The 25,000-nt window shown below is 44.7% G+C and overlaps 4 protein-coding genes across 9 annotated transcripts in view; 3 read left to right on the forward strand and 1 right to left on the reverse strand.

Annotated features, from left to right (window-relative positions):
- LOC123498062 (sodium-dependent serotonin transporter-like) overlaps positions 1–4,132 on the forward strand; it is a 69,160-nt gene extending 65,028 nt beyond the window's left edge. For all 3 annotated transcript variants that reach the window (XM_045245149.1, XM_045245148.1, XM_045245150.1), the window contains 5 exons: positions 896–994; positions 1,365–1,510; positions 1,723–1,923; positions 2,127–2,288; positions 3,545–4,132. In XM_045245149.1, the coding sequence (XP_045101084.1) occupies positions 896–994; positions 1,365–1,510; positions 1,723–1,923; positions 2,127–2,288; positions 3,545–3,628 (692 nt within the window). In that variant the 3' untranslated portion in view covers positions 3,629–4,132. The remainder of the gene's footprint in view (positions 1–895; positions 995–1,364; positions 1,511–1,722; positions 1,924–2,126; positions 2,289–3,544) is intronic.
- A 102-nt stretch (positions 4,133–4,234) lies between these two features.
- Positions 4,235–15,013, forward strand: LOC123520582. Of its 3 annotated transcripts, none has more exons than XM_045282978.1 (4): positions 4,235–7,515; positions 8,497–8,577; positions 9,038–12,036; positions 14,524–15,013. In XM_045282978.1, the coding sequence occupies exon 3, from the start codon at positions 9,400–9,402 to the stop codon at positions 11,560–11,562; it is 2,163 nt and encodes a 720-aa protein (XP_045138913.1). In that variant the 5' UTR covers positions 4,235–7,515; positions 8,497–8,577; positions 9,038–9,399; the 3' UTR covers positions 11,563–12,036; positions 14,524–15,013. The 3 variants fall into 3 exon arrangements, with proteins under 3 accessions (XP_045138913.1, XP_045138915.1, XP_045138914.1); XM_045282980.1 differs by having other exon boundaries at positions 9,038–11,975; XM_045282979.1 differs by lacking the exon at positions 8,497–8,577.
- A 170-nt stretch (positions 15,014–15,183) lies between these two features.
- LOC123520584 (serine proteinase stubble-like) overlaps positions 15,184–25,000 on the reverse strand; it is a 17,253-nt gene continuing 7,436 nt past the window's right edge. For both annotated transcript variants that reach the window (XM_045282981.1, XM_045282982.1), the window contains exons 8-15: positions 24,717–24,961; positions 24,461–24,566; positions 23,774–23,883; positions 22,086–22,174; positions 21,374–21,464; positions 20,481–20,610; positions 19,955–20,163; positions 15,184–17,790 (exon numbers count right to left, since the gene is read on the reverse strand). In XM_045282981.1, the coding sequence (XP_045138916.1) occupies positions 17,611–17,790; positions 19,955–20,163; positions 20,481–20,610; positions 21,374–21,464; positions 22,086–22,174; positions 23,774–23,883; positions 24,461–24,566; positions 24,717–24,961 (1,160 nt within the window). In that variant the 3' untranslated portion in view covers positions 15,184–17,610. The remainder of the gene's footprint in view (positions 17,791–19,954; positions 20,164–20,480; positions 20,611–21,373; positions 21,465–22,085; positions 22,175–23,773; positions 23,884–24,460; positions 24,567–24,716; positions 24,962–25,000) is intronic.
- Positions 18,178–25,000, forward strand: part of LOC123520585 — a 44,064-nt gene continuing 37,241 nt past the window's right edge. The window contains exon 1 of the mRNA XM_045282987.1: positions 18,178–18,370. The gene's annotated coding sequence lies outside the window, so the exon portion shown is untranslated. The remainder of the gene's footprint in view (positions 18,371–25,000) is intronic.

Raw genomic sequence — 25,000 nt, forward strand, 5'->3', positions numbered from 1 at the left:
AAAAAACTCCCTTGTGTGCGAAAATATTTAGTGTTCATCCTTCTTTTCATCAGCATTTTTTCAGCGTGTATGTTTTATCTGTGGCTGCCTTCCTCGCCACACGTGATAGCCAAACTATAGAAGTAGTCTGAGGCATCCCGGGTTATACCGAAACCTACAGCCCCTTCCTGCAACACTTACAACGCCAATCTGAACTTCTCCAAGAGGGATGAGAGAACTGGCCTGGTGATTTCCTGGCTGGTCGATAAGTTTGATGGGGCGAGACATCCTCAGGGAAACAACCTTGAACACCGGAAAGTTCATGATAAATGACCGATCGTGTCCAGGTCATCATGTCTCTGGACCAACGCACACATCTTTGTCTCTGCTCACTTGTCCAAACGTCTCATTAATTTTTGCATGTAATTTCTATACGTGGGCATCTATGTAAATTTGATTCCTTATGTAATTAACTTTCTTGCGGGCAAATCGAATGTGTTGCTTTAACTTCTCTTACAAAAGTTACCGGCTTGAAATGATGTCTGATAAATGCCTACTGGATTTATCACAACACTTTGATGAAAAAAAACTCTCCATGTATCATAAAACCCGTTCTATCCATCAGGAATTGAAATGACGTAGTTAACCCTTTCAGTATCAGGACACATTTTCATATTCATTCTACTTACCATTTGCTGATTTTATACATCTTCAGAAACTCATGTGGGGGATCAAAATAGTGAAGTCTGTGGCCATTAATCTTTTGAGCTCCATGGACCCTTCCTGATGTCAATAAAATCGTCTAATCACACCCAAAACTGAATGTAAAAATGCGTTCTAGTACTGAAGGGGTTAAGCATAACTATGTACTCTTGGTTATGCTGAGTAACGTGTAGGCCCTCCTTCTCTCCCTCAGGACCTGGCCTGGTGTTCACCGTGTACCCTGAGGCCATCGCTACCATGACTGGCTCCGTCTTCTGGTCAATTATCTTCTTCCTCATGCTCATCACGCTCGGTAAGTGCCCCTCAGTGTTCAGGTAGTGTCAGCGTGCCTCATTGTCCGGGTGAGGCAGTGTCAGTGTACCTCAGAGTCCAGGTGAGGCAGTGTCAGCGTGTCTCAGTGCCCAGGTGAGGCAGGGTCAGTGTGTCTCAGTGTCCAGGTGAGGTAGTTTTAGTGTGTCTTAGTGTCCAGATGAGGTAGTGTCTACTCTTGGCTCCCAATCTGGCACTCAAAGCTCAGTTAGTTGTTGTTCAGTTTTCTTACTCTGGAAACTGTAACTCTTACAAGAACATTGGCACTTTGCATTGTGATGTTCACATCGTTAAATAGATCATACCGTCCTTCTTTTTCAAGTTTTCTACGGTATATTGCTTTACACTTGCAGGTCTAGACAGCACCTTTGGAGGTCTGGAGGCCATGATTACTGGGCTGTGTGACGAGTACCCGCGGTTCCTGGGATGCCACCGAGAGCTGTTTGTGCTGGGACTCCTCGTCTTCATCTACATATGCGCTCTTCCCACCACTACTTACGTGAGTGTCCCCTGCACTGTTTTCCTTAAAGACAAGGCAAAATTTTCGATGGAAAAGGGCAAACTTGTAACGAATGCTTGTATTTTTTTTAAGTATTATCTAACAAAGAGGTAAGACACGTCAAGCTAACAGTGTGATGAGGTGACAATAGCAACCACGGTGTGTAGGTGTCATGCATCAACCTTTACTTACTACAACTGATTTCAATGCAGGGAGGAATGTACATCGTGGACCTTTTGAACGTATTCGGCACCGGGAACCCCATTCTGTTCATCGTGTTCGTGGAGGCCATGGCGGTGTGCTGGTTCTATGGCGCCGAGAGGTTTGCTGACGACATCGAGCGTATGTTGGGCAAGCGCCCAGGCATGTTCTGGATCGTGTGCTGGAAATACATCTCTCCGACCTTCATCTTTGTGAGTAAAGCGTCCATTTTCAAAATTGTGATCTATACAGTGAATGGATCAGCAGTGAAATTAACGATTTGCATTCACCTAAACCTGATCTACCTCTCTAATGAATACGCTCGTTTTATTTCATTATCATCCAACTTACCTTCAAATGAATAAGTTAAAAGGAACTTGGGAATGCCTTTAACACTTCACACGTTGTCCTGCAGGCTCTGTTCGTGTGCTCGGTCACCTTGCATGACGGGGCGGCCTCTCTGGGGCTGGAGCCGTGGGCCGAGGTGCTGGCATGGTGCCTCACCTGTTCCTCCATCATCTGCATTCCTCTCTACATCTTGTACATGCTCTTCACTACCCCGGGAACCTACAGGGAGGTGAGGCACACGAGAGAGAGAGAGAGAGAGAGACACACACACACACACACACACACACACACACACACACACACACACACACACACACACACACACACACACACACACACACACACACACACACAAACGACTAAGTGGCTGAGTGGATGAGTGTGAGCCAAATGGACGGATGTAGATTTTAGGTTCTTAAGGAGGTACATATTTAGAAATTGCACGATTATGAACCAACGAATGGCTATGTGTGATAAACAGAGGCATTTTGACCAGCTGACTCTAAGTAGTTCTACTAGATTACAGTATATGGCGGTGTCTTTACAACATTCTAGGTGAGCCTTATCTTTGCAGTTCATGTGTGGCACCATCTTGAGCCCACTTTAAAGTTAATTTCGCTTTTAGGTCCTTTTAACCCCTTCAGTAGTGGGACGCATTTTTACTTTGAGTTTTGAGGTTGATCAAATGATTTTATCTACATTAGGAAAAATCTGTGGAGGTCAGAAGATTAATGGCCAGAGTTTTCACTATTTCAATCCCCATATAAGATTCTGAAGCTGTATAAAAACGTCAAATATAAAGCAGAATGAATAAGGAAACGTGTCATGGTACTGAAGGGGTTAAAATCAAAGAAAAGGAACCGAAATATAAAGTAGAGCCGAATGAAAATAAGACCAAAACAAAAAAAAAAGATACATCAAGGAAAAAAACAATAATCATCAACAGCAACACAAATACATCCAGTCACCACAAGAGAAACCGTCACAAAAGTCATTATAAATTAAAGGCAACCGCCCAATTATAATTCCTTCAGTTCGTGTCAGTTCCTATCACTTTTATCATATGTTTGTGCAGCGCGTAAGCCGAATACCCGCGACCCTCAGCCTCCCTCTCCTCACCTTGACAGTGAGTGGTACCGGTGATGTAATGGTCCGGCGTTTGAGTCTGCCAAAGTGCTATTATCCCCATGAGTACTATGACGCGCTTCCATATTCATTCTGTTTACAATTTGATGATTTTATACAGTTTCAGAAACTCATGTTAGGGATTAAAATAGTAAAGACTGTGGCCATTTATCTTCTGACCTCCAAAGACCCTTCCTAATGTCAATAAAATGATCTAATCGTACACAAATCTCAGGTAAAAATGTGTCCTGGTACTGAAGGAGTTAAGTGGGATGTAGTCTTGTCATGCTCTCCTTCCATCCACGCACTAATGTTCGACGGAAGGATTTCTCCACTCTCCCTTCCTTTTCTCCCCCACAGCGCATCAAGGCAATGATCAAACCTGAAGAGTACGTTCCGCCTCAACTAAGCCAAGTGAACCCCAACTACGGGACCCACGTCTGAACGAACCTCCACCTTCTGACCTCACTCGCCATCAGGGAACCACCCACATCGGATCTCACACTTCTGAACCCAAGTCACGGTTCTTCCACCGCCTCGCCCATTAATCACGCTGCTCAATAATTTCGATCAAAAATCGCAAATGTTAAAAGCCTTTCAATCAATGTTCAGGTCCGCGTCAGATATTTCATTCCGACTGCACGCTCCCCACAACAGCTCTCGTGAAGACAGTTCCCACAGTGGACATGACACGCAACTAGCGACACTTAGCGGTAATTTATGGCTCTTTTCCATTGTCGATTTCATATAAATCACCTTCATCTAAGACACGGGTCTCACTGAAGTAAAATTTGATTGATTATGAACCTTGAGGAGATCAAGGGATGATCGATGATATAGTAATTTTGCAAAACATAGTGAAAGAGGAAATACAATTTTAGTTTTAGTCATCATTGTATCTTTTCTTTATTAATATGAAGAAAAGATTTCCTTAACTAAGAATACCGTACTATGATATATATATATATATATATATATATATATATATATATATATATATATATATATATATATATATATATATATATATATATATATAATTGTTAGGGTGAGTTTGTGGAGGTAGTGAAAGATTTGTAGAGACGGAAGCATGCGTCGCCCCGCTGCTCGCCAAGTCTTCAGTCCGTAGCGTTGATGTAGTCACTGTGTGTTTGACTGTCTAGGCTTACTGTGCATTTCGTCACTTGAAGCGGCGTAGATTTTAATAGCTTACCGTCAACGCACTTTTGAATTTATCATTATTATTAAGGATTCTTTCCAGTGCGAACATTCCCTCTATGTCTCTGTGACGTACCGAACGCGTCTCTCGGTACTAAGTGACTATGGTATGTATAGTGTATGTACTTATCTCCCCGTGCTATCTAGCGTTCTTCCCTCGTTTACCTTCTGAAGTGTTTCTGACTCCCCGTGGTCTTGGTTTTGTGCCCTCTGGGGCTCTAGTGCTCCCTCTCCTGGTGTCTTGGGCGGCGCGGTGGGCGTCAGCCTCCGTGACCGCGTGTATTGTGGAGTCGTGCGGCGCTGCGGTTTTGTCTGGCGCAGTTTTTCTTGTCTTGCAGTTAAGTGAGTCGTTTTGATGTTGAAAACGTCTGGCAATCAAAATATATCCGTTGACACTGTTACTAGCCGGTTATAGGTGTAAATATATGTTATGTTGAGGCATTGCATAGATATATGAATATGACGAAAGGGTTGCCAAGTTACCAGAAGTACATTTTTTTCTGCTAATACGTATTTGTGGGCGACATTTACATCCAAGTTTGTTGACCCGAAGGAACGCTTTCCATAGATGTGTCGCGTGCGTGTGCTTATGTATGTCTACTGTACTGTAGGAAGTATTAGCGATGTAAAGTCTTAGGATTCTGATCACTTGGCTCTCCTCTCTAGGATTACATTATATGCCTATAGTATAATACTCGTATTCTGACTTCAACTGAGTGGACAAACCCCATCCATGAAATAAATATGCAGTGTTTGGTGTAGTGAAGAGCCAGGATGTCGTAGTCTCCCCTGTAGTAGAGAACGGTTCTCTGTGGTGCAGCCCGGGGCGGGGGTGGCGCCCCACGCTCCCTCCGCCCTGCTCACAGACATCGAATAGTTAGTTTGTTGACCTTAAGTGATATTTCCGGTGGAGGTGATCCGCCACGTACAACATGTAGCTGTAGCTCCCTTGTGGTAGTGGCGATGGTTGTTGTCCTCGCCCTTGTCGCTCGCTGTGTAGGTAGACTCGATGTTTAAATGGATAAAATATAAAAAGGGATATTTTGTCACAGCAAATACAAATGAATATTTTGAATAATGACAATATGGTTTTGTACAGTTTGCTGATTTATTCTATTAGGTCATAGAGTGCAGTGTGTGTGTGTGTGTGTGTGTGTGTGTGTGTGTGTGTGTGTGTGTGTGTGTGTGTGTGTGTGTGTGTGTCGTGGCGTCCTGTGTAAATGTCTGTTATCAGTGTCACTAGAGTCCCGTCGTAGTGGTTTATCTGTCTTAAGGATTCTCAAAATATTATAGTAGACATGTAACTCCTATTATGTATGCGGGGAAACGTGTGTGTGTGTGTGTGTGTGTGTGTGTGTGTGTGTGTTAGGGAGGGAGTGGTGTGGGGCAGGGGCGGGGCAGTGCAGGTCGCCGCCTCCCCCGTGGCCGCGCTTTCCCAGACAAAAGCACGTATCACTCGTCGTCTTCCGCAGTAAGTGTTGTGGCGTGAACTATCGTTTTAACACTAAGGGCCTTGACGTCCCTCTCAACCACAGCCATGTTGAGTGGGACGCCCCGAACCTCGCCGCCTCTGGTTCGTTACCTGCCCTGTGCCTCATCCCGTAATCCTTGTGACTCCCGCCCCTATTCCCTGTTCTGGCGGAGGCGGCGGCGGCGGCGAGGAGGGGAGAGGAGATGCGTGGTGGGCAGTATCAGGGTTGCCTCACTGCGCGCTCCGCTAGTCATAGTGCGCGTGATGTCATTAAAGGCCAGCCACCCGGAGCATTGTCATCTTCAGCCATACATGGCGACGCCCCCCGGTGGTCTGTGTCCATTGCGTCACGCTTGTGTAGCGTAATTTCCTTTGATTATAGTTTGTTTTTGGAGAGTAGTTACCTTAGCGGTGTTGTCCCTCACGCGTCATGTGTAGGACTCAACTGTTTTTGCCGCACTGAAACACTGACGAAGAAACAGGTCAAAATGAAACTCTGGATCCCAGGTTTTCATAATTTTATACTTACGGTTATTTAGTAGTATGTTTCAATATGTAGTGTTGTACTCTATATACAATTGTCAAATTCGTGGTCGTAGTCCTTCCTTGGGCCAACGTGAGTCAACAACTGTTTAGGAAGGTAATAGTTGAGTGTCAGTTTTAAAAACAAATCCGATAATATGTACCAGACTCGGTCATATTCGTGTACAACAGTAGCTTGTGTAGGGCCTGCTCCAGGCGACCTGCGGGTGAGGATGGGAGGCGGGGCGTTGCGGAGGGCAGCTGTCTCGGGTGTGGGGCCGACCCCTCGAGCCTCGCGCGACGGCCCGTGTCCCCTCACTCAAATATACACCACTGAAATGTTTATCGAGTTTCTTTTACACTCTTGGTCTCCTTCATGACAACACACCTTTGCCAGTTGAAAATTCCAGTTTCGTTAAATTCAGTATATTCAGAGAGATCATGGCGTCCACTTATGAAGTGATCACATTCAAGTTTTGGTACACAGATATACCTTTCTTTTGCTCGTTGAGGACATGTTATTTAATCTTTAAACAACAATGGTTTGGGAGCAGCGCGTTGTACTTGAGGCAGGTTGCTTCATGGCCTGTGCTTCGTGAGCGTTTATCGGGTGGTCTTTTTTATATATTTTTTTTTTATATCTTTTCGGTGTAAGACGATGAGGGAAGAGGAGGACGAGAGAAGAGTCTGTGACGTCACTAGTGACACTTGCTAGGGAAAGTGCAAGGATTCCTGTAGGTCATTCAGTCCAGCAGATGCGCCGATGTCATGAAGGTGCGATACACTTAATTAAATGATTTTGCAATGATATAGCATGCGGATGATATGGAAAATACTTACCTAAAGAATTCTACTAATAATCTCTCTCTCTCTCTCTCTCTCTCTCTCTCTCTCTCTCTCTCTCTCTCTCTCTCTCTCTCTCTCTCTAAGTTTTCAGCCAGTAAAAGACCCCGCAGTGTAATCAACTATCATGACATCAGCAACGGTCAGCGAATGGGGAAGCAGCGCCTGGTTTGCGTCATCCTCACCGACCACTGCTGCTGTTGACTGGGCCGGCCACGAGGCTCACACTCAGTGCAGAGCTAATCCAGCCCCAGAGCCGAGCACAGCGGCGCGCCAGGTGAGACCAAGGGAGAGCGAGAGGCACCTTCATGCACCTGTAGTTGAGTTCACCATGAGTTGTCTTATATGGCTCTCTATAAACCTAAACCTTGTGCTTTTTAAACGTGTAAGTTATTTCTGTGGTAAAGATATTGATATGTTTTCAGACTTATTATTACTTGGTCTTTATTTTTATTTTTTTCTTTAGTAATTACCAATATCAGATTTGTTACCTTCCACACAGTCCTGAAATGTTGAGGTATATGATTTCAGCTTCTCTTTGCAATATCTTTATAAGCCGATTAGTGTTGCTATCGTTATCGTCATCACCACCATTAGTAGTAGTAGTAGTAGCAGTAGTAGTAGTAGTAGTAGTAGTAGTAGTAGTAGTAGTAATACTAGTAGTAGTAGTAGTAGTAGTAGTAGTAGTAGTAGTAGTAGTAGTAGTAGTAGTAGTAGTAGTAGTAGTAGTAGTAGTAGTAGTAGTAGTAGTAGTAGTAGTAGTAGTGATATTAATTTAGTAAAACTAAATATTATAAAATAAAATTTAGTAGGTAACTAATATTAGTTCTGCCATGATTTGGGCAATGTATCTAATTTGACTAAAACTTTAGACATACATCTGCGTTACAATTAAAACAAGTAAAATAGGGTAAAATTACTAGTAGTAGTAGTAGTATAGTAGTAGTAGTAATAATAATAATAATAGTAATAATAATAGGTAATAGTAGTAGTAGTGGTATAGTAGTAGTAGCAGTGGTAGTCGTAGCAGTAGTATATAGAGTGACACCTTTATGTTCTTCACTGACTTCACTATGTCAAGGCCAAAATTAAGTTTCGTAATCAATTTCCGGTGTCCAATATGACATTTCTGTTGACCTTACCTACAGTTAAAGGGCAACACTTGCGTCAATAAAACACTTTGGAAAGGAAACCCCCTCTGACTTACTGCTTCAAAGTTCAATTGTTTTCATTCCATGACGTGCTTATCAATTACCAGGACAATGCATACATTTGTCCCTGTGAGGCAACATCAAGGGCCAACACTACTACAGCTTTAGTGTCAACCGGCATTTAAGAGGTGTGTGTGTGTGTGTGTGTGTGTGTGTGTGTGTGTGTGTGTGTGTGTGTGTGTGTGTGTGTGTGTTTGAAAAAAAAAATATGTCGATGTGTGAGTAATGTCAGTAAGATTTATGACATGTGCCACTGTATAATGCATTTCATTATTCATCTATTGGAAGCATTTTGATACTTTTAGTCACTATCATGTAACTTCTGTGTGGTAGTTATTGCTTTCACACGTCGGTCATGGCCACCTCAAATACAGTTGTAATTTACTTAAAATATTATCTTGCTTTTAGAACTTGTGCTTTTAAGCGAGTTCTGGTCAACCAACACTTTTGCGTTGTATTCATAGTCTTAGTATGTCCCACTCAGACTTGTGTTCATAGGCTATAATGAGCTAAAGAACTTTCGTCATTCACACTGTGTTCCTCACTAAGACGAAGAAATTATTTGTTTTTTTGTTTTTTCTCTTTCAGCCACAGCACAGCGAGGGAGAGGTTTGAGATGAGGTGAGGCTTCTAACGAGGGAAAGTGAGACCACACAGCCGTTGATCTCATTGCTGATGATTGAAAGAATGTCAGTGTCAATCTGGTCCTTGCCAAGGCATACTCACTTCAGTTGTGATGCAAATCATCATCACTCTTTCCGGCCGCCACTGGTTCATTCGTGACCTGAACATGGAGTTCTACTTCCGAATTTCCTGCTAGTGTTATATACGTCTCAAACTCAAAAGTCACTCAAATTCCTGGACACTGAAGAAACTAGTGAATATTAGTGCCACACATCTACTATAGTAAAGTACAAAATTCTGGAACAAATAGCTTACCTTACGTGCAAATGTGTGGAAATTCAGTGATGGTGACCGTCAGGAGTGCTGCTATATTGGCGATTTTGCTGACGTCAGCCGCCGGTGTTCAGAGCAGTGCGCAAGACATCAAGCTATCCACTACCTCAGCTGATGTGCGTAGGCTGCTTGGAAGAAAGCGCGAAGCAAGGGTCCTGGAACAAAAAATAGTTATAACTGATCCAACGCCATTGGTGCTATCTCAAGTGGTAAATGAAATTGGAGGTGGACCAGCCGGCCACTGTCAAGTTCTTCTTTATTATGATCCGCGAACGGCACCGCCCGATAAAGTGGCCAGCCTTAAGGCGGCTTTGGAAGTGCCACTGATTCTTGTTGATGTGTCCCGCCTCGCCTTCCCGCTCCTCACAAAGAGGCGGCGACGAGTCCCACTGATGGACTTGCTGTCACGTAGGACGGACAATCGTTGCCGCATCCTCATGGGCTGGGCTTCCCCAATCTACCAGCGGGGACTCCTGTTAATGGCGCATTTCGAACCTGGAGTTATAAGGCCTCAAGACACCATGGTGCTTCTTGTTAGTGATCGGCGCCTCGACTACTTCATGCCCAGACTGCGTCGCCGAGTGTTGATCAGGAAGACACCACCGAAAAGAAGAGGGCGAGGACGGCGCGATATCGGGTTTCCAGAATTTCAAGTGGAAAAAGTGTGCGAAGTGTGTCCTCGATACTCGCTACATCAGCTTGGGGACTGGCAGTATTCTGCAGGCTGGTCTTGGTCTGGGGCACAGTCGCTGCGCCGTAGTGGTCTGTTGGGAATGACGTTCACTGTGTCCTACACGCCATCGGTGCCCAACATCTTTCCAGTAACGGAAGGTGACGAGCAACGTCTTGAGGGCGTCGAGCTACGGCTGCTACAGTATGCAGCTTCCGCACTTAACTTCAGCTACCGACTCATAATGCCAGAGGACGGCGAGTGGGGCCGTCCTGTCAACGGTTCCTGGACGGGAAAGGTGGGACAAGTCCTGAAGAAACGAGCAGACCTAGCGGTGGGCGGCCTGGTTTACACGAAGGAACGGGCGGAGGTAGTGCAGTACTCTGACCTGTTTCACAATGAATTGTGGGGTGTAGTGTGTCCTCTGCCAGTCCGCCTCCCTGTGTGGCCCTACATCATGTTTCCTTTCAGGACGGAAGTGGCTCCCTCGGTATTCAGCCTAATGGTGGTGCTCCATGTCATGGCCTTCCTACTGAGCACCCTCTTAGGGAAACACGAGCGACCCGATCCTCCGAATCCCCTGGCAGAGTCCTTCACTAGAGTGACTCGCTCCGGCGTGTCTCTCTATTTGAGATTCATGGCTTGCCTTTATTTCTGGAATATCTTCTTCTGCCTCATGAAGCCTACATACGAGCCGCCCGTGAACACCGCCTCCGCCTTGCTGCTCTCCGGGAAGAGTTGGGGCGTGGTCACCGGCACTACCGTTACCACAGTGTTGTCAGAATCAAAAAACTCCGTTCATCAGGACCTGGTCATCGGATCTATTCCTCTTTCCTCCATAAGGGAAGGTTTTCAACGCCTGCGAGAGGAAGGCATATGCCTGGTGGGTGTGCCCAAGCGGTACGCTCGTGCCACAATTGCCACACGACACACCACGCAGTGCGGGGAGGCGGGACTTCAGATAAGTACAGAAGACCTAAACTCTGTTTTAGGGGGTTGGGTGGTGTCTCGCGGCTCGCCTCTTACTCCGTATTTAGACAAAATAATTCACCGGCTGAAGCACTATGGCCTCCTGGAGCTGTGGCGAAAGGAACTCCACACATTGCTGCTCACACGTGGCCCTCGCGAGCTGCCCTGCCTCAACCCCCCTCTCTCTGGTCTCTCCCTCTCCGACCTCCGTCTTGCCTTCTTCATGCTGCTGGGTGGATGGGGCTTCGCCATCTTTGTTTTCCTTTGTGAAGTGGTCGTTGTGAGGATGGCTCGAGACCAACACTGGAACCGTCAAGCGGCGCGACAAAACACCGCCATCATTACTCTTGATCGGCCTCCCGCTAACCCGCCCTCGTCCCCGACAAGTAACGTCAGGAGACTCATTGCCACCTTCATGAATGCTGTTCCTTCAATAAATATTAGTTCTACGGATGCAGATTTCCGAAGGCAACTTAACGCTGTCTTGAGAGAAATGTACGCTGTGAGAACAGCCTGAAGAGAGACCCCAGGGGAGAAGGCTGCCTGGCCCTCACCCCTGGGGCACCAGAACGATCTCTACGGTCCCACAGAACTTTCTACACTTCGCCAGCGGCGCATAGGGTGCGAAGGAGAGAATACTGCAGACACTGTGCAGGAGGCAGAAGATCTTTACCGAGACGGACCATCAGAGGGAACAAGTAAGGGATTCACGGTTGTCACGCCTCGCTACCCTTCACGCCCAGGCAACACCACCACCATCAAGCCGGTCTTCCCCAGAGAAGTGCCTGTCTGTAAGATCTTGAAGACTCCCGACACATCTCCCAAAATACCCAGAATCTCGTTGCCTGAAAGACCCTCAACTCCTGAGATGCTTGGCCTTTCTCCCGCCTCTACCCGCCGCTACCCACAGCTCCCTGCTACTGCCCTCAAGTACGTGGCTGATATCACCGATCTTGACAGCGACTCTGAGCTCGATCATGAGTGACTCCCGGTGGGTGATGCCTTTCTTCCTTTCCTCTTCCCTTGTTGCACAACTCCCACATGACACGTACGCACAACACAGTTTAACATTCCTCAGCCTCGCGAGCAGCGAGGCAGTCTCTCCTTGCATAGCCTTCCCACGCAACAATATCACGCATGCAACACACCCTAACACACAACATTGCTCTCCACACACAACACCGCCTCGCAACACAACAGTCTTGCATGCATCATATATCCTTGCACACAACCACTACCTGTCATGCATGCTACATAACCTGACACACTACTTCACACGCAACAGTACTTCACATCGAACAAAAACACCTTTTATTATGATAAACATAACGAACTTGTATTTTCTATCAACTATCAGAGCTGCTGTTGAGTTTTTACATTCCTATAGAATCAACAAATAGGTATAGTCTGTCTATACTCTAGAGTGGTTCCTTGGTTCAAACACATTGTAGTTTATTGATGATTGTGATGATGATTGATTTGATGTGAATGATACTGGTTTTCTGTTGATTACCATAATTATCACAAGGACAGACTACAGTTTTGCCTCAAGATCTGACACATACACACACACACACACACACACACACACACACACACACACACACACACACACACACACACACACACACACACACACACACACACATTCCCTAAGACACCATCCAGGAACCACTTTAGAGTAAACAGACTAAGGCTTCGCATGCCCTACACGAGACGCGGGAACACAGCGATGATTTGAACAGTAATGGTGCATAATTGGCTTAATGTGGATGGCGATATGAATACATGTTAGCCAGTTTGGGGTTGGTGTGGGAGGCGGAGCAGTGGTGTTTGTGCCGAGGCAAAGGCAAGTGACCTTCCAACACGAAGCTTATTAATAAGAGTTCTATTTCTTATTCTTCCTCTATTCCTAAAAGTTTATCTACATCTGACATTTATCTCCTTCTGTCGGCAGTACACACCTTCCACGGCACATCCACACCTTTACATCTCTCTTCCCCAACACCGGTCCACACCAGCTCTGCTTACACACCCTTGACCTATGTGACGGAAGAAACACACTGAGCAACTCCCAATGATAAAAGATGCATTTTTGTATTAGAATTATTTACTCAAGCATGAAGTTTGAATTGCATCTTTAGATTTTCTTTGAGACGTGTGTAAGTTATTGACAACCTCCCCTCACATAAGTTCAGTAATAGTCGTTCTGCAATTAAGGTCTGTATTCAGAAATGCTTCCCTCTCTCACCGCGACCATTTTCAAAGACCACAGAGGCGATTAGCCGAGTTCTAAAGAGTATTTGCCCTGTTGATAATGCAGAAAACTTGTTAACGTGTCACAAGAATTACAGAACCTTAAAAACCCGTGTCACTTCAACTAGACCCTTCTGAAAATAGTGAAGGTGCAGCGTGGAAGTGTTTTAGAATACTATAGGTTTAAGTGCCACTTCTATCTTTTCACATAAGCATGATGGAAGTTTCTGTAACATCTGTACATCACATTCCTTTATGTTTGTTGCTATCCTCCCTTAGCATTTGTACAGCGCGCGCGCGCGTGTGTGTGTGTGTGTGTGTGTGTGTGTGTGTGTGTGTGTGTGTGTGTGTGTGTGTGTGTGTAATTCACCTCGGTCGCCTGCTGGTCACCCAGCTAGTCTTCCCCATTACGGAGCGAGCTCAGAGCTCATAGACTGATCTTCGGGTAGGACTGAGACCACAACACACTCCACACACCGGGAAAGCGAGGCCACAACCCCTCGAGTTACATCCCCTACCTATTTACTGCTAGGTGAACAGGGGCTACATATTAAGAGGCTTGCCCATTTGCCTCGCCGCTTACCGGGACTCGAACCCGGCCATCTCGATTGGGAGTCGAGCGTGCTAACAACTACACTACGCGGTATGTGTGTGTGTGTGTGTGTGTGTGTGTGTGTGTGTGTGTGTGTGTGTGCGTGAACGTAAAGGTCAATAGTGCCTCCCTAATTCCTCTCCTTTTCACTTGCATCCCGTCACCTGACATTATACGTGACGAAACGTGACGCGGAGGTGTTGCATCATGGAGATTCCCTGCATCACTTATTCTGTCCATCACCCCACATCCGTCTCTCTCTCTCTCTCTCTCTCTCTCTCTCTCTCTCTCTCTCTCTCTCTCTCTCTCTCTCTCTCTCTCTCTCTCTCTCTCTCTCTCTCTCTCTCTCTCTCTCTCTCTCTCTCTCCTTCCTGTAGCCCTTCCCCGCCCACCACTTGGCGTGATCGTGTATGCATGGCCTGGAGGAGGCAGCGGGAGGGAAAGGTCACACAGGAGGAAGGGAGAGCAGTACAGCTGGAGGGACACGTACTGTAAATAGCGTTTTATTCTAGAAGAGTCGCTATATGCATAAAAACCATATCAATGTTTCGGTACATAAATAGTGACCTCTCTCTCTCTCTCTCTCTCTCTCTCTCTCATATGCCTAACACGATGGTGGTCTTCCTTCAGGGCTAGGATGGTCACCAAACAGTCAGCAAGAGGGAGTGGTGTCCAGCCCGACAAGTCAGGTCCTCACCATGCCAGGTCCACTTACTCTCTTGGCGAGAAAAAGCGGCAGCGTGGCCGTGGAATGTGTCAAGAGGACGGGAACCACCACCAGCTCCCGTTAAAAGCCGAGAAATTTTAATGTGCCCTTTTATCGGATTCGTCCTTTACGAGAATCTAGTGATATAGAATAGTATTTAGTACGTTATATATTGTGTATATATATCGTTGTCATGGCAACCTAGTGCCTATGGTTCTATTGATGCTGATAGCACGTTAGGCCTCAGTGATCCCTTGAATATTGTTGCTGTTACGTGTTACTCCCCGGAGTGTATATATTATATATTGTATACATTATGTTTCAAATAATATATTAACTTGTTATAGGAGTTATATATATACATATACTCGCATATACAGTATACATATATCTATTAAATTTTAATATTATAAGTACTTGCCTGTTTATTGTCAATTCAGTGTGTGTGTGTGTGTGTGTGTGTGTGTGTGTGTGTGTGTGTGTGTGTGTGTGTGTGTGTGTGTGTGTGTGTGTGTTTGTGTGTTCGTGCGCCCGCGCTCATTGCAACCTTTCCAATAGGAGTAAGGTGAAGTAAGACAAATCAATGTCATCTACAAGCTTTATTTTACGATTACACTTATAAGAGTTGATATTGAGCTTATTTCTGGGGTAATGAGAAGCTGCTGGATAAATAGACACAGAGAGCTGCCACACGTCATGTAAGGGTGAGGTGTGTGGGAGGGAAGTGGTGGTGGCACGTCACTGTGATGGTGACGCGTGTTTGGTGTGTTTGATGTTAGCGAAGGTTTGTGTGTGTGCTGATGGTGAGTGGTGTGTGGTGCTGACGTCAGGTGTGTGGTGAGGGGGACGACACTTCTGTACTGCAGAGTGGGAAAACCCGAGCTGTTGTCACGGTGTGTGCGAAAGAGGAAGCTTTTATGTGACCTGCACGAGTATAATGAGAAGTGCAGTGATATTATTAGTAACCACGTGTTGTTCAATGTCTGTGGCTGTTGGAACACGAATTTGTTCCTGTTGCCTTACATCCACGAGCACGCCACACCTGAGATGCTTTGCTGGGTCTAAGGCTCGTATTCTCAAACACTTCTGTGCTTCACCTCCACTATTTCAAAAGGCCTTATCTTAAATTTACACGGAATTTTTAAGGTACTTTTATAGTTCTATAGGCAGATTGACAAGATTTTTACATTATTAACTGGAGAAACACTATATGAAGTCCCGCTAGTCATCTCTGTGGCCTTGAAAAATTGTCGTGGTGAGAGAACAAAGCGTTTCTGAATACTGGTCTAAGACTGTTTAAAAGGAAGCATTGTACTATTACGTGAGTCGGTGAGGTGACATGAAGCTTTGTCCCGCATCGTGCTTTGCTCACCCTGTTTGTGTCCTAATTGTAGTTTGTCTGTTTGTTTTCCTTATTTTCATTAGTCGTCTCGGTGAATAATGGGGATATGCCAATATTCTTTAACCCCTTGAGTACCATGACGCGTTTTCATATTTATCGTGCTTACTATTTGGTGATTTCATACAGCTTCAGAAACTTATGTGCGGATTTAAATAGTGAAGACTCTGGCCATTAATCTTCTGACCTCCATAGACCCTTCCTAATGCAAATCAAATCGTCTAATCATACACAAAACTCGAGGTAAATATGCGTCTCAGTACTGAAGGAGTTAAGTTTTTGTTTTGAGCAGATCGTCTCCGAAGGTTAACCGGCAGACTTAACTCTTATGATTTATAAATGCCATTTTTTTTTTTTATCTTTTTCTTGGTGTTATTCATCTTTAATGCATTTGTTGCCAATTCAGTTATTTTCGCTCTTTTCAGTGACTGTTATCGTTCTTATTCGTTTTCATTCACGTTTCCCTCTGCAATGTTCTCATCTCTCTTAATTTGAAGTTACTTAGGTGAAGGTCAAAGTGGGAGCACGGAACTCTTCACTTACTGACTTTTATCTTATTCGAACTGCGACGCAACACAGTGAATGATATAAAAATATATATATATCAGAATTCAGAGGTGGAGAACCCGTGTTACTTGCGGCTATGTTTCTGTAGGCGCCGCCATCTGACATGCGTGGCCGTGTGGATTAGGATTGTATTGATTGTATTGCGTAACGGGAAAACTATAATATTATAGAGTACTGGTAATAGTGGTGACGGAGACGCTGGTGGTATATTGCACACTGGCGGTGGTGGTGGCGCTGGAATTAGTGGCAGTGATTCTGGTGATGGTGAATGATGGTGGCTATTTGTCAGTATTGATGAAGACAGCTATGGTTGTGATGTGGCAAGATAGTGATGCTGTTAGTGCATAGGATCAATGTTGGCAGTCTTCAGGAACGACAGACGCGATAGCGATAGTGCTTCATTGCATTTCGTGACCCAAAGGTCCATTGAATAAAGCAGTCACAAAGTAGCTCTTGTCTGTAGTCTGTAACACATTCTTGATCATTATTTTTTATTTATTTACTTTCTTATTCTATTATACTTGTTTGATGTTAAATCCTGTCCACGGTCCGAGTGTAGGTTGGGCTTCCTCACTAGGGGCAACGGTTTCCTAGCGGGTGGGCTTTGAGATAGGAGGTACCCCAAAAAGTATCCCCTTTAGCCCAGAAATTCCCGTGGAAAGCCCACATGGTATAAATAAAAAATAAATAAATAAAAAAAGTACTTCTCAGAATAAATTTCAAGTATTCCTATTTTCTTTATTATTTTCTGTGATGCAGAAATTGTTGTTGAAGGAATGTTTTCTGAGAAGCAAACAAAACGTTAACCTAATTCATAACATTTTAATTAATTAAAACTAAGCGGCTCGTCCATTGACATTGAGTCATTCGACCCGTGCTCCTGCTTTGTGCAGTCTACTGTGTATATACGTTGGCCATTATCTTTCTGTTAGTCGTTACTGTGTTTCTTACAATTTCATTATCGCATTGCTTCCTTCTGTCTCTTTGTTTATATTTCCCGTGTTCCCTTGCCTCACCAATGGTCGTCCCCTAAGCAGCATTTGTCTCACACGTGGAGCACCGACAGCGGATGAGTGTTCATGTCTATCCAGGACTTGAAGTGGGTGACGCGCGCGAACACGGCGGGCAGACCCACATTGGTGCATAGCGGGAAGCCGAAACTTACCACGCCGACCTGAGTGCAGTGGTTCCCTGAACACACAACAAGTGGCCCTCCGCTGTCACCCTGCCGAGAAGAGATAAGATACATTAACACAGGAGGAAATATTGTTGTACTATAATTATTGTGACAATCTCTATGTAATGTATCGATTGTGTAAAGATTACCGCTTCTCGAAACGTGAACATGACTGCCTTATGAATTCCACTCGCATGTAGTTGTTCCTTTTTTTCACCGTGAGTTACCACTTTTTGTTCTTTCTCTCGAGGATCTAAGCCTGTGGGAACCTACAAGATCCATTAGATACCATCGTTTTCTGATGTATACAGTGCTGTACCATATTATCTGACAGAAAAGTTCAATAGATGCGGAGAATAATGAGAAAAGAAGAATATCTCTCTGGGATTGGTAACAAAGTGCTGCCCGTCAACTGGGGTGTATAGGAAGAGAGAAGAGTCCTGCACATGAGCAGTAGCGCCGCCAGCCCGCCACCATAGCAGAGAGTGAGGGTGTTGAGTGAAGCTTTATCATGGTGTTGTGTTCTAGCTGGCCGCGACTATTCCAACAGGACCTTAGGACATCCACGAGAGATACGAAAAGTATACACTACTGCAGTTGAATATTACCCGAGGAAACCAAGAATTCAGTAAGTGCATGTTCGTGTATATGTATTGCTCTGTATTATTTCGCTGCTTTTATTTCGAACTTATGAAACAGTTACAGTTCGGCTATGTTTGCAAGTACACCACTACGGATTCCGCTCCGATTTTAACTCTTTTACCTTCTTTGGTTTCTCATGAGTCACTTTCACTTGTATGTATTGGTGGTGCAAATTTATCAGTAATTTAGGAAGATATAGTTATACGAGTGAGTGACGGAGCAGTTTTATTCTGGCTCAATGAAATTATCGACTGAAGTTATTTTGTCATTATATCATCACCTAACAGTCACATAAGTGAGGACGTGGTGTCCAGTCCGCTGCTTCATTACGGACTCGCGACACCTCAAAACATGGCATTATGTAAGCAAAGTGTATTTCTCCAAGGACACTGCTGGTGATTGTTCTGAATTTGAAGTGAGGACGCGCGTTAACTGATTCAGGAACTTGGGCGTGGATGAGCTGCCGCACGCTGAAAGGTCGAGTGTGGTCCAGAGTGACAGGCCGTGTTCATCTGCCACTGGGACAATGGTCGGTTGTTGTTCGTCTGCCACTGGTACAATGTTCGGTTGTTCCAGGTATCACTGATTAAATAATATGAAAAAACAAGAGAATCTCACGAACTCGATTCTATATTTGTTGCTGCACTTTACTGGAGTGAATTGCACCAAGCGAACTGACATGAATAGTGAATGGTGAGGGGATATTGGTGCTGCATTTTTCGGAGAGGTTTACGGTGGTCGTTCTCTGCCTTGCGCTCAGACATATTATTCGTGGCACTGCGGACTCGCTCCTGGAAAATATCAAATCACCGAATTTTACATTTTGTTCTTTTCGCTTAATGGATTCCTTGACTGCTTTCAAAATTTACATAATTGCATAGCACTGTGACGATCACACCAATGACCACCTATTTTGAAAGCAACGAAAAATAAAATTTGAATTTCCCTGCAATATTTAGGAAGGCATTGAAAGGTTGACATTTGCGTGCCGGGCAATCTCCCTCTCACCCTTGCTGGACCTGGTCTTGTGATGACCAGGTGGCCAGATGCGAGTCTCACCAAAATGTCAACAAATACTCCTATTGCCGCCTCTCGGAATCCACTCTCCCTCATTTCCAAAACAAACAGATAGATCAAATAGGAAACGGTGTTGCTGTTATATTGCTAAAGCTTAATCCTTTCAGTACCATGACGCTTTTCCATATTTTTTTCTTCTTGCTAATGATTTTGCACAGCCTCAGAAACTTGTGTGGGGATTAAAATAGTGAAGACTCTAACCATCAATCTTCTGACCTCCACAGACTCTTCGTAATGTCAATAAAGTGGTCTAATCAAAGCTAAAACTCATGGTAAAAGGGTGTCCTAGTACTGAAAGGACTAAGAGAATCTAAGTACAGTAAATGAGATGTAGACAAATAGATGTAAGAATGAAAGTTGTTGTTGCTTTACTAGAAATCAACATGTAAATTCATTGTATTTGACGTGACTAGTATTGTGTGTGTGTGTGTGTGTGTGTGTGTGTGTGTGTGTGTGTGTGTGTGTGTGTGTGTGTGTGTGTGTGTGTACTTACATGGCACGGAGTTCCAATAGTGACGTCCAGACAAATGTGTTGGTCCAGTTTGGCGCTGATGCCCGGGTACTTATTCCACGCCTTGACGCATTTCGTGCCGTTCACCAGCGTGCTTGTGTACTCCTTCAGTATCGGGCTGGTCCTCTTGCTCTTGATGTTAAACCTGCCCCAACCGGTGATCGTAGCGTTGGCACCTGCGTAGCGCTCGTCTGTGGAAATAAATATAGGATCTCTCTCTCTCTCTCTCTCTCTCTCTCTCTCTCTCTCTCTCTCTCTCTCTCTCTCTCTCTCTCTCTCTCTCCACCTTAACCCATTCAGTACCATACCGCGTTTCTATATTCATACTGCTTACTATTTGGTGATTTTATACAGCTGCAGAAAATCATTTAGCGATTAAAATAGTAAAGATTCTGGCCATTAATCTTTAGACCTTCATAGACCCTTCGTAATGCAAATAAAATCGTCTAACCATACCCAAAACCCATGGTAAAAATACGTCTCAGTACTGAAGGAGTTCAATCCTCACCAAGGTCGCTAGGAAGTCTAACTGCGCTTATCCCATAACCGAAGTTGATGGGCTCGTACAGTTCCAGCAGCGCGATGTCGTTCTTCGTGGTGTGAGGGTTGTAGTGCAAGTTCCAGATGACGGACTTGACCTGCGTTGGTGATAGAAAAACCGATATTGAGTTATTCTTATCAACGTGAGAATTTGTGCATAGTTTTGTCTGACTAGAGTGAACCAACTATGACTAACGGTAACACAGGAATATGTTGTTGTTGTTGTTGTTCACTGGATGGAGGCATTCCTGGTGCAAGACAGCAGTGGTAATGAGGCGTTACTGTGGTGGCCCAATCATTCATTAACACTTGCCCTTGCTTGATAATCTTCCGTAAAGCTATATTAGTTTATTCATTGAACTCATAGGTTCTTTTAGCAGTTCGGAACTAAACTAGAAATGAATATAAGAATAATGGTAATAGCAATAACAATATTAGAAATAATGACAATAATTATAATAATAATAATAATAATAATAATAATAATAATGATAATAATGATAAGCATTAATGATAATAACAATGATGATAACATGAAAAGAATAAAACACTTATCAGCGAATCCAACCTAAAAGCTCATGGTTATTCTGGTCTCCCAAACCTTCCTGCCTGGGCGAGGACAGCAGCACTACACCCTGGCATTGTCATTAACGTTGCGTCCTTCAGCCACATGTATTCACTAATGAAACCAACCACACCGTGAAATAAATGTACAAAAATGATGATAATAAAATAGAAAATCGTCACTGGTAGCTCGATTGAATTAATTAATGTCACAGAATTATAGCAACAATGATGAAAACAACAAAGGTACAGGTCTGGCGGCTGTGTTTTCCTCTCACCAGGGGTCGGCATACTCACCCTGCCCACTGTATGATTAGCTTCACTGCGGGTGGAGAGGTCGTGGTCGCCCATCGTGACCCTAAGCTTGTCCAGGCCCTTTGAGAAGCTCCTGATGAAGAGAATTGAGCATAGAGAAGCGACGAAGGGAAATGTACATAATTGACAAGGCAATCCTGTGTACCTGCAACAACCTGCATGTTTTATTTATCCATATAACGTTGTGTGAATCACGTGTTTCTAAAAATTGAAGTCAGTAGCGGAGGATTCATCACGAAAGTTTGATCGACAGCTGTGAAGGGCAGAGAGAAGGTCGCGGGAGGCCAGAGCATAACTAGTGCACAGCGGCCGAGGATGATTTGTGTCCTGTAAGGCTTGTGAAGGTTAAGAGTCGGTGGGGGACACGACAGAGGTGATGAAAGGAGTACGAAGGTGGCAAGGCTGACGACAGATTCAGCAGTGTAGACAGACTGACGTGTTTAGGACGTGTTTAGGAAAGACTAATGTAACTTCCTTATTACTAAAATCAAGTACTTAGGGCAGAGAGAGGGCAGACAGACAGACAGAGACAGACAGACAGATACACACACACACACACACACACACACACACACACACACACACACACACACACACACACAGAGAGAGAGAGAGAGAGAGAGAGAGAGAGAGAGACAGAGACAGACAGACAGACAGAGCGAGTTATGCCTTAGTAGCGGAACAAAAGACTCACCCGAAGATGCAGTGGGAGGCGGTGAGAATGTGGCGGTCGTCGATGAGAGAGCCGCCACAGAAGAACTTATTTTTGAACACCAAGCCAACCTGCCGACACGTCACTCACATGTTACAGCCACTCGCACGCACCTTTCCACCCACCACTCGCCTCATACCACTCCTCATTCACCATCCCCAAGCACCTTGCCACCTACCACTCCTCATCCACCACTCGCACATACCTTTCCACCCACCACTTGCCACCTACCACTCCTCATTCACCACTCACACGCACCTCGCCACCTACCACTCCTCATTCACCACTCACACGCACCTCGCCATCTACCACTCCTCATTCACCACTCACACGCACCTCGCCACCTACCACTCCTCATTCACCACTCATACGCACCTCGTCACCCACCATTCTTCATTCACCACTCACACGCACCTCGTCACCCACCACTCCTCATTCACCACTCACACGCACCTCATCACCCACCACTCCTCATTCACCACTCACACGCACCTCGCCACCTACCACTCCTCATTCACCACTCACACACACCTCGCCGCCTACCACTTCTCATTCACCACTCATACGCACCTCGTCACCCACCACTCCTCATTCACCACTCACACGCACCTCGTCACCTACCACTCTTCATTCACTATTCGCATGTTACTCATCTTCATGTAGTACTGATCTTTTTTCATTAATCCGCTTCAGTATACTGGGACTCATTTTTACCTCGAGTTTTGGATATGAGTATATGATTTTATTTATATTAGGAAGGTTCTATGGAGGTCGGAAGAGTAATTGCCAGGCTCCTCTTTATTTTAATCCTCACACGAGTTTCTGAAGAGGTGCATGAAATCGGCAAATGATTAGCAGAATAAATATGAAAACGTGTCATTGTATTGAAAGGGTTAATATTATCATTTACTTGATCTCTTTATTCACTTGATTTATTTTACTTCATTGATTTAATTTTGTTTCATTCTATTTTGTTCCTCTATTTATCTACTTCTCTATTTGTCATTTATCTGCTTCATTTATTCATTTATTCATTTATTTGTTGTTGTTGTTGTTTTTCTAGCGCAGCGTATATCATGTTATACGATTGTCCCCCATCCTTTGTTTTGTTATTGGCATTTATACGATATTTGCCAAGGGTTCTGGTGTGCGCCCGATCGGAAAGACTGTTCTAACTTTAGAGAAATGAAAAAAAACAATCATGAAAGAACGAAAGAAAGAAAAAAAAAAAAGTAAACCAGAGCCTTTTGCCTTTGTTGTCATGCGGTCGTTGCAGGTCCACGCTTCGCTTCTAATATGGTACAATGAAGCCTTTGTCTCGCCCTTGAGCAACACGGAGATATAATATTAAGCCCTGCAGTACCATGACTCGTTTCCTTATTCGTTCTGCTTACTATTTGGTGACTATACAGTTTCAGAAACTTATGTGGAGGGTTTGAATAGTGAAGACTGTCCATTAACCCTTTGAGAATCATGATGCGTAATTCTGGTTACTTTTTGGCGATTTTATACAGCTTCAGAAACTCATGTGGGGATTAAGATAGTGAAGATTGTGGCCATTAATCTTCTGACCTCCATAGACCCTTCCTAATATCAATAAAACGGGCTAATCGTACACAAATTTCAAGATATAAATGTGTCCCAGTATTGAAGGGATCACCGAGGCTCACCTGCCATGGATACTCTTGGATGTTGGTGTAGCTGCCGCCGATGACCCTGAAGCCAGTGTCAGACTCGTCCTCGTACTGCCAGCACCTGTCATTCACCCGCAATTCGAAGGCTGAGGTTGCCGTCCACGAAGAAGAGAGTGAAAAGAAACAATAACAGTTTAATCAAGATACAGTTGTTATAGTCTTTGCGATTACATCTAACAAAAGAAAATTGTGTTGAGTGGAACAAAAGTTTTATTGCTAATGGCACAGGTGGTTGACGCAAATGTCAGTGCAATCAAGCATCACATCAATACATGATCAAAACAGCAGACTAACGAGGTTAACCCCTTCAGTACCATGACGCGATTTCTTATTTACTCTGGCTACTATTTAGTGATTTTATACAGCTTCAGAAACTTATGTTGGGATTGAAATAGTAAAGACTCTGGTCATTAAATCTTCTGACCTTCATAGACCCTTCGTAACCTAAATAGAATCATTCAATCATACCCAAAATTCATGATAGAAAATGCGTCCCAGTCACTGAAGCTCAATGATGCTAGAAAATAATAACATATGAAGCAGGACTCGCTATGAAGGAGGGGGTAAGAAAACAGGCAAGGGTTGGCAGGGCGAGCAGAGTGGGAGGAGGGTTGGGAAAAGATGTGGAAAGTGGCACCCAAGACGAAGCAAAGGTGTACTTACCTCTCTTGAAGGCCGAGATGGTGGGTACAGCGTCCACACCTTCCACCGCCAGGTAATCCTCCTCCTCCTCCTCCTCCTCCTCCTCGTACGGAGCCGTTAATACCACCTGTCAGAAGGGAATGGTGGTATGTAGCGGTGAGAGAGCTGCATAGATGGAATGTTTATGGCCACCTTTACGACTCTCTCTCTCTCTCTCTCTCTCTCTCTCTCTCTCTCTCTCTCTCTCTCTCTCTCTCTCTCTCTCTCTCTCTCTCACCTCGTCGTGCTTTGGGACAGGTATCTTCCCCGGTTTGAGCGTGGTGGGTCCAGGTTCTCCCTCTGTCCCGTCGGTAGGTCCTGCGATGGTGATGGGGATGTCGGTGGTCTCCATGGTAGTGGTGGGCATCTCCGTGGTCATGTCAGTGATGGCCTCCGTGGTCTCCGTGGCCTCTGTCGGTGGTGGGGTGGTGGTGGGTGTGTAGGGCATGGCGTCCACATTCCTAATTCCAGCATTGGTGGGAGCTGCAGGTGGAAGGAAAGGTTGCAATCAGGGAGATGTGA

Source organism: Portunus trituberculatus, chromosome 47 (genome assembly GCF_017591435.1).
Source record: "Portunus trituberculatus isolate SZX2019 chromosome 47, ASM1759143v1, whole genome shotgun sequence".
Lineage (NCBI taxonomy): Eukaryota > Metazoa > Arthropoda > Malacostraca > Decapoda > Portunidae > Portunus > Portunus trituberculatus.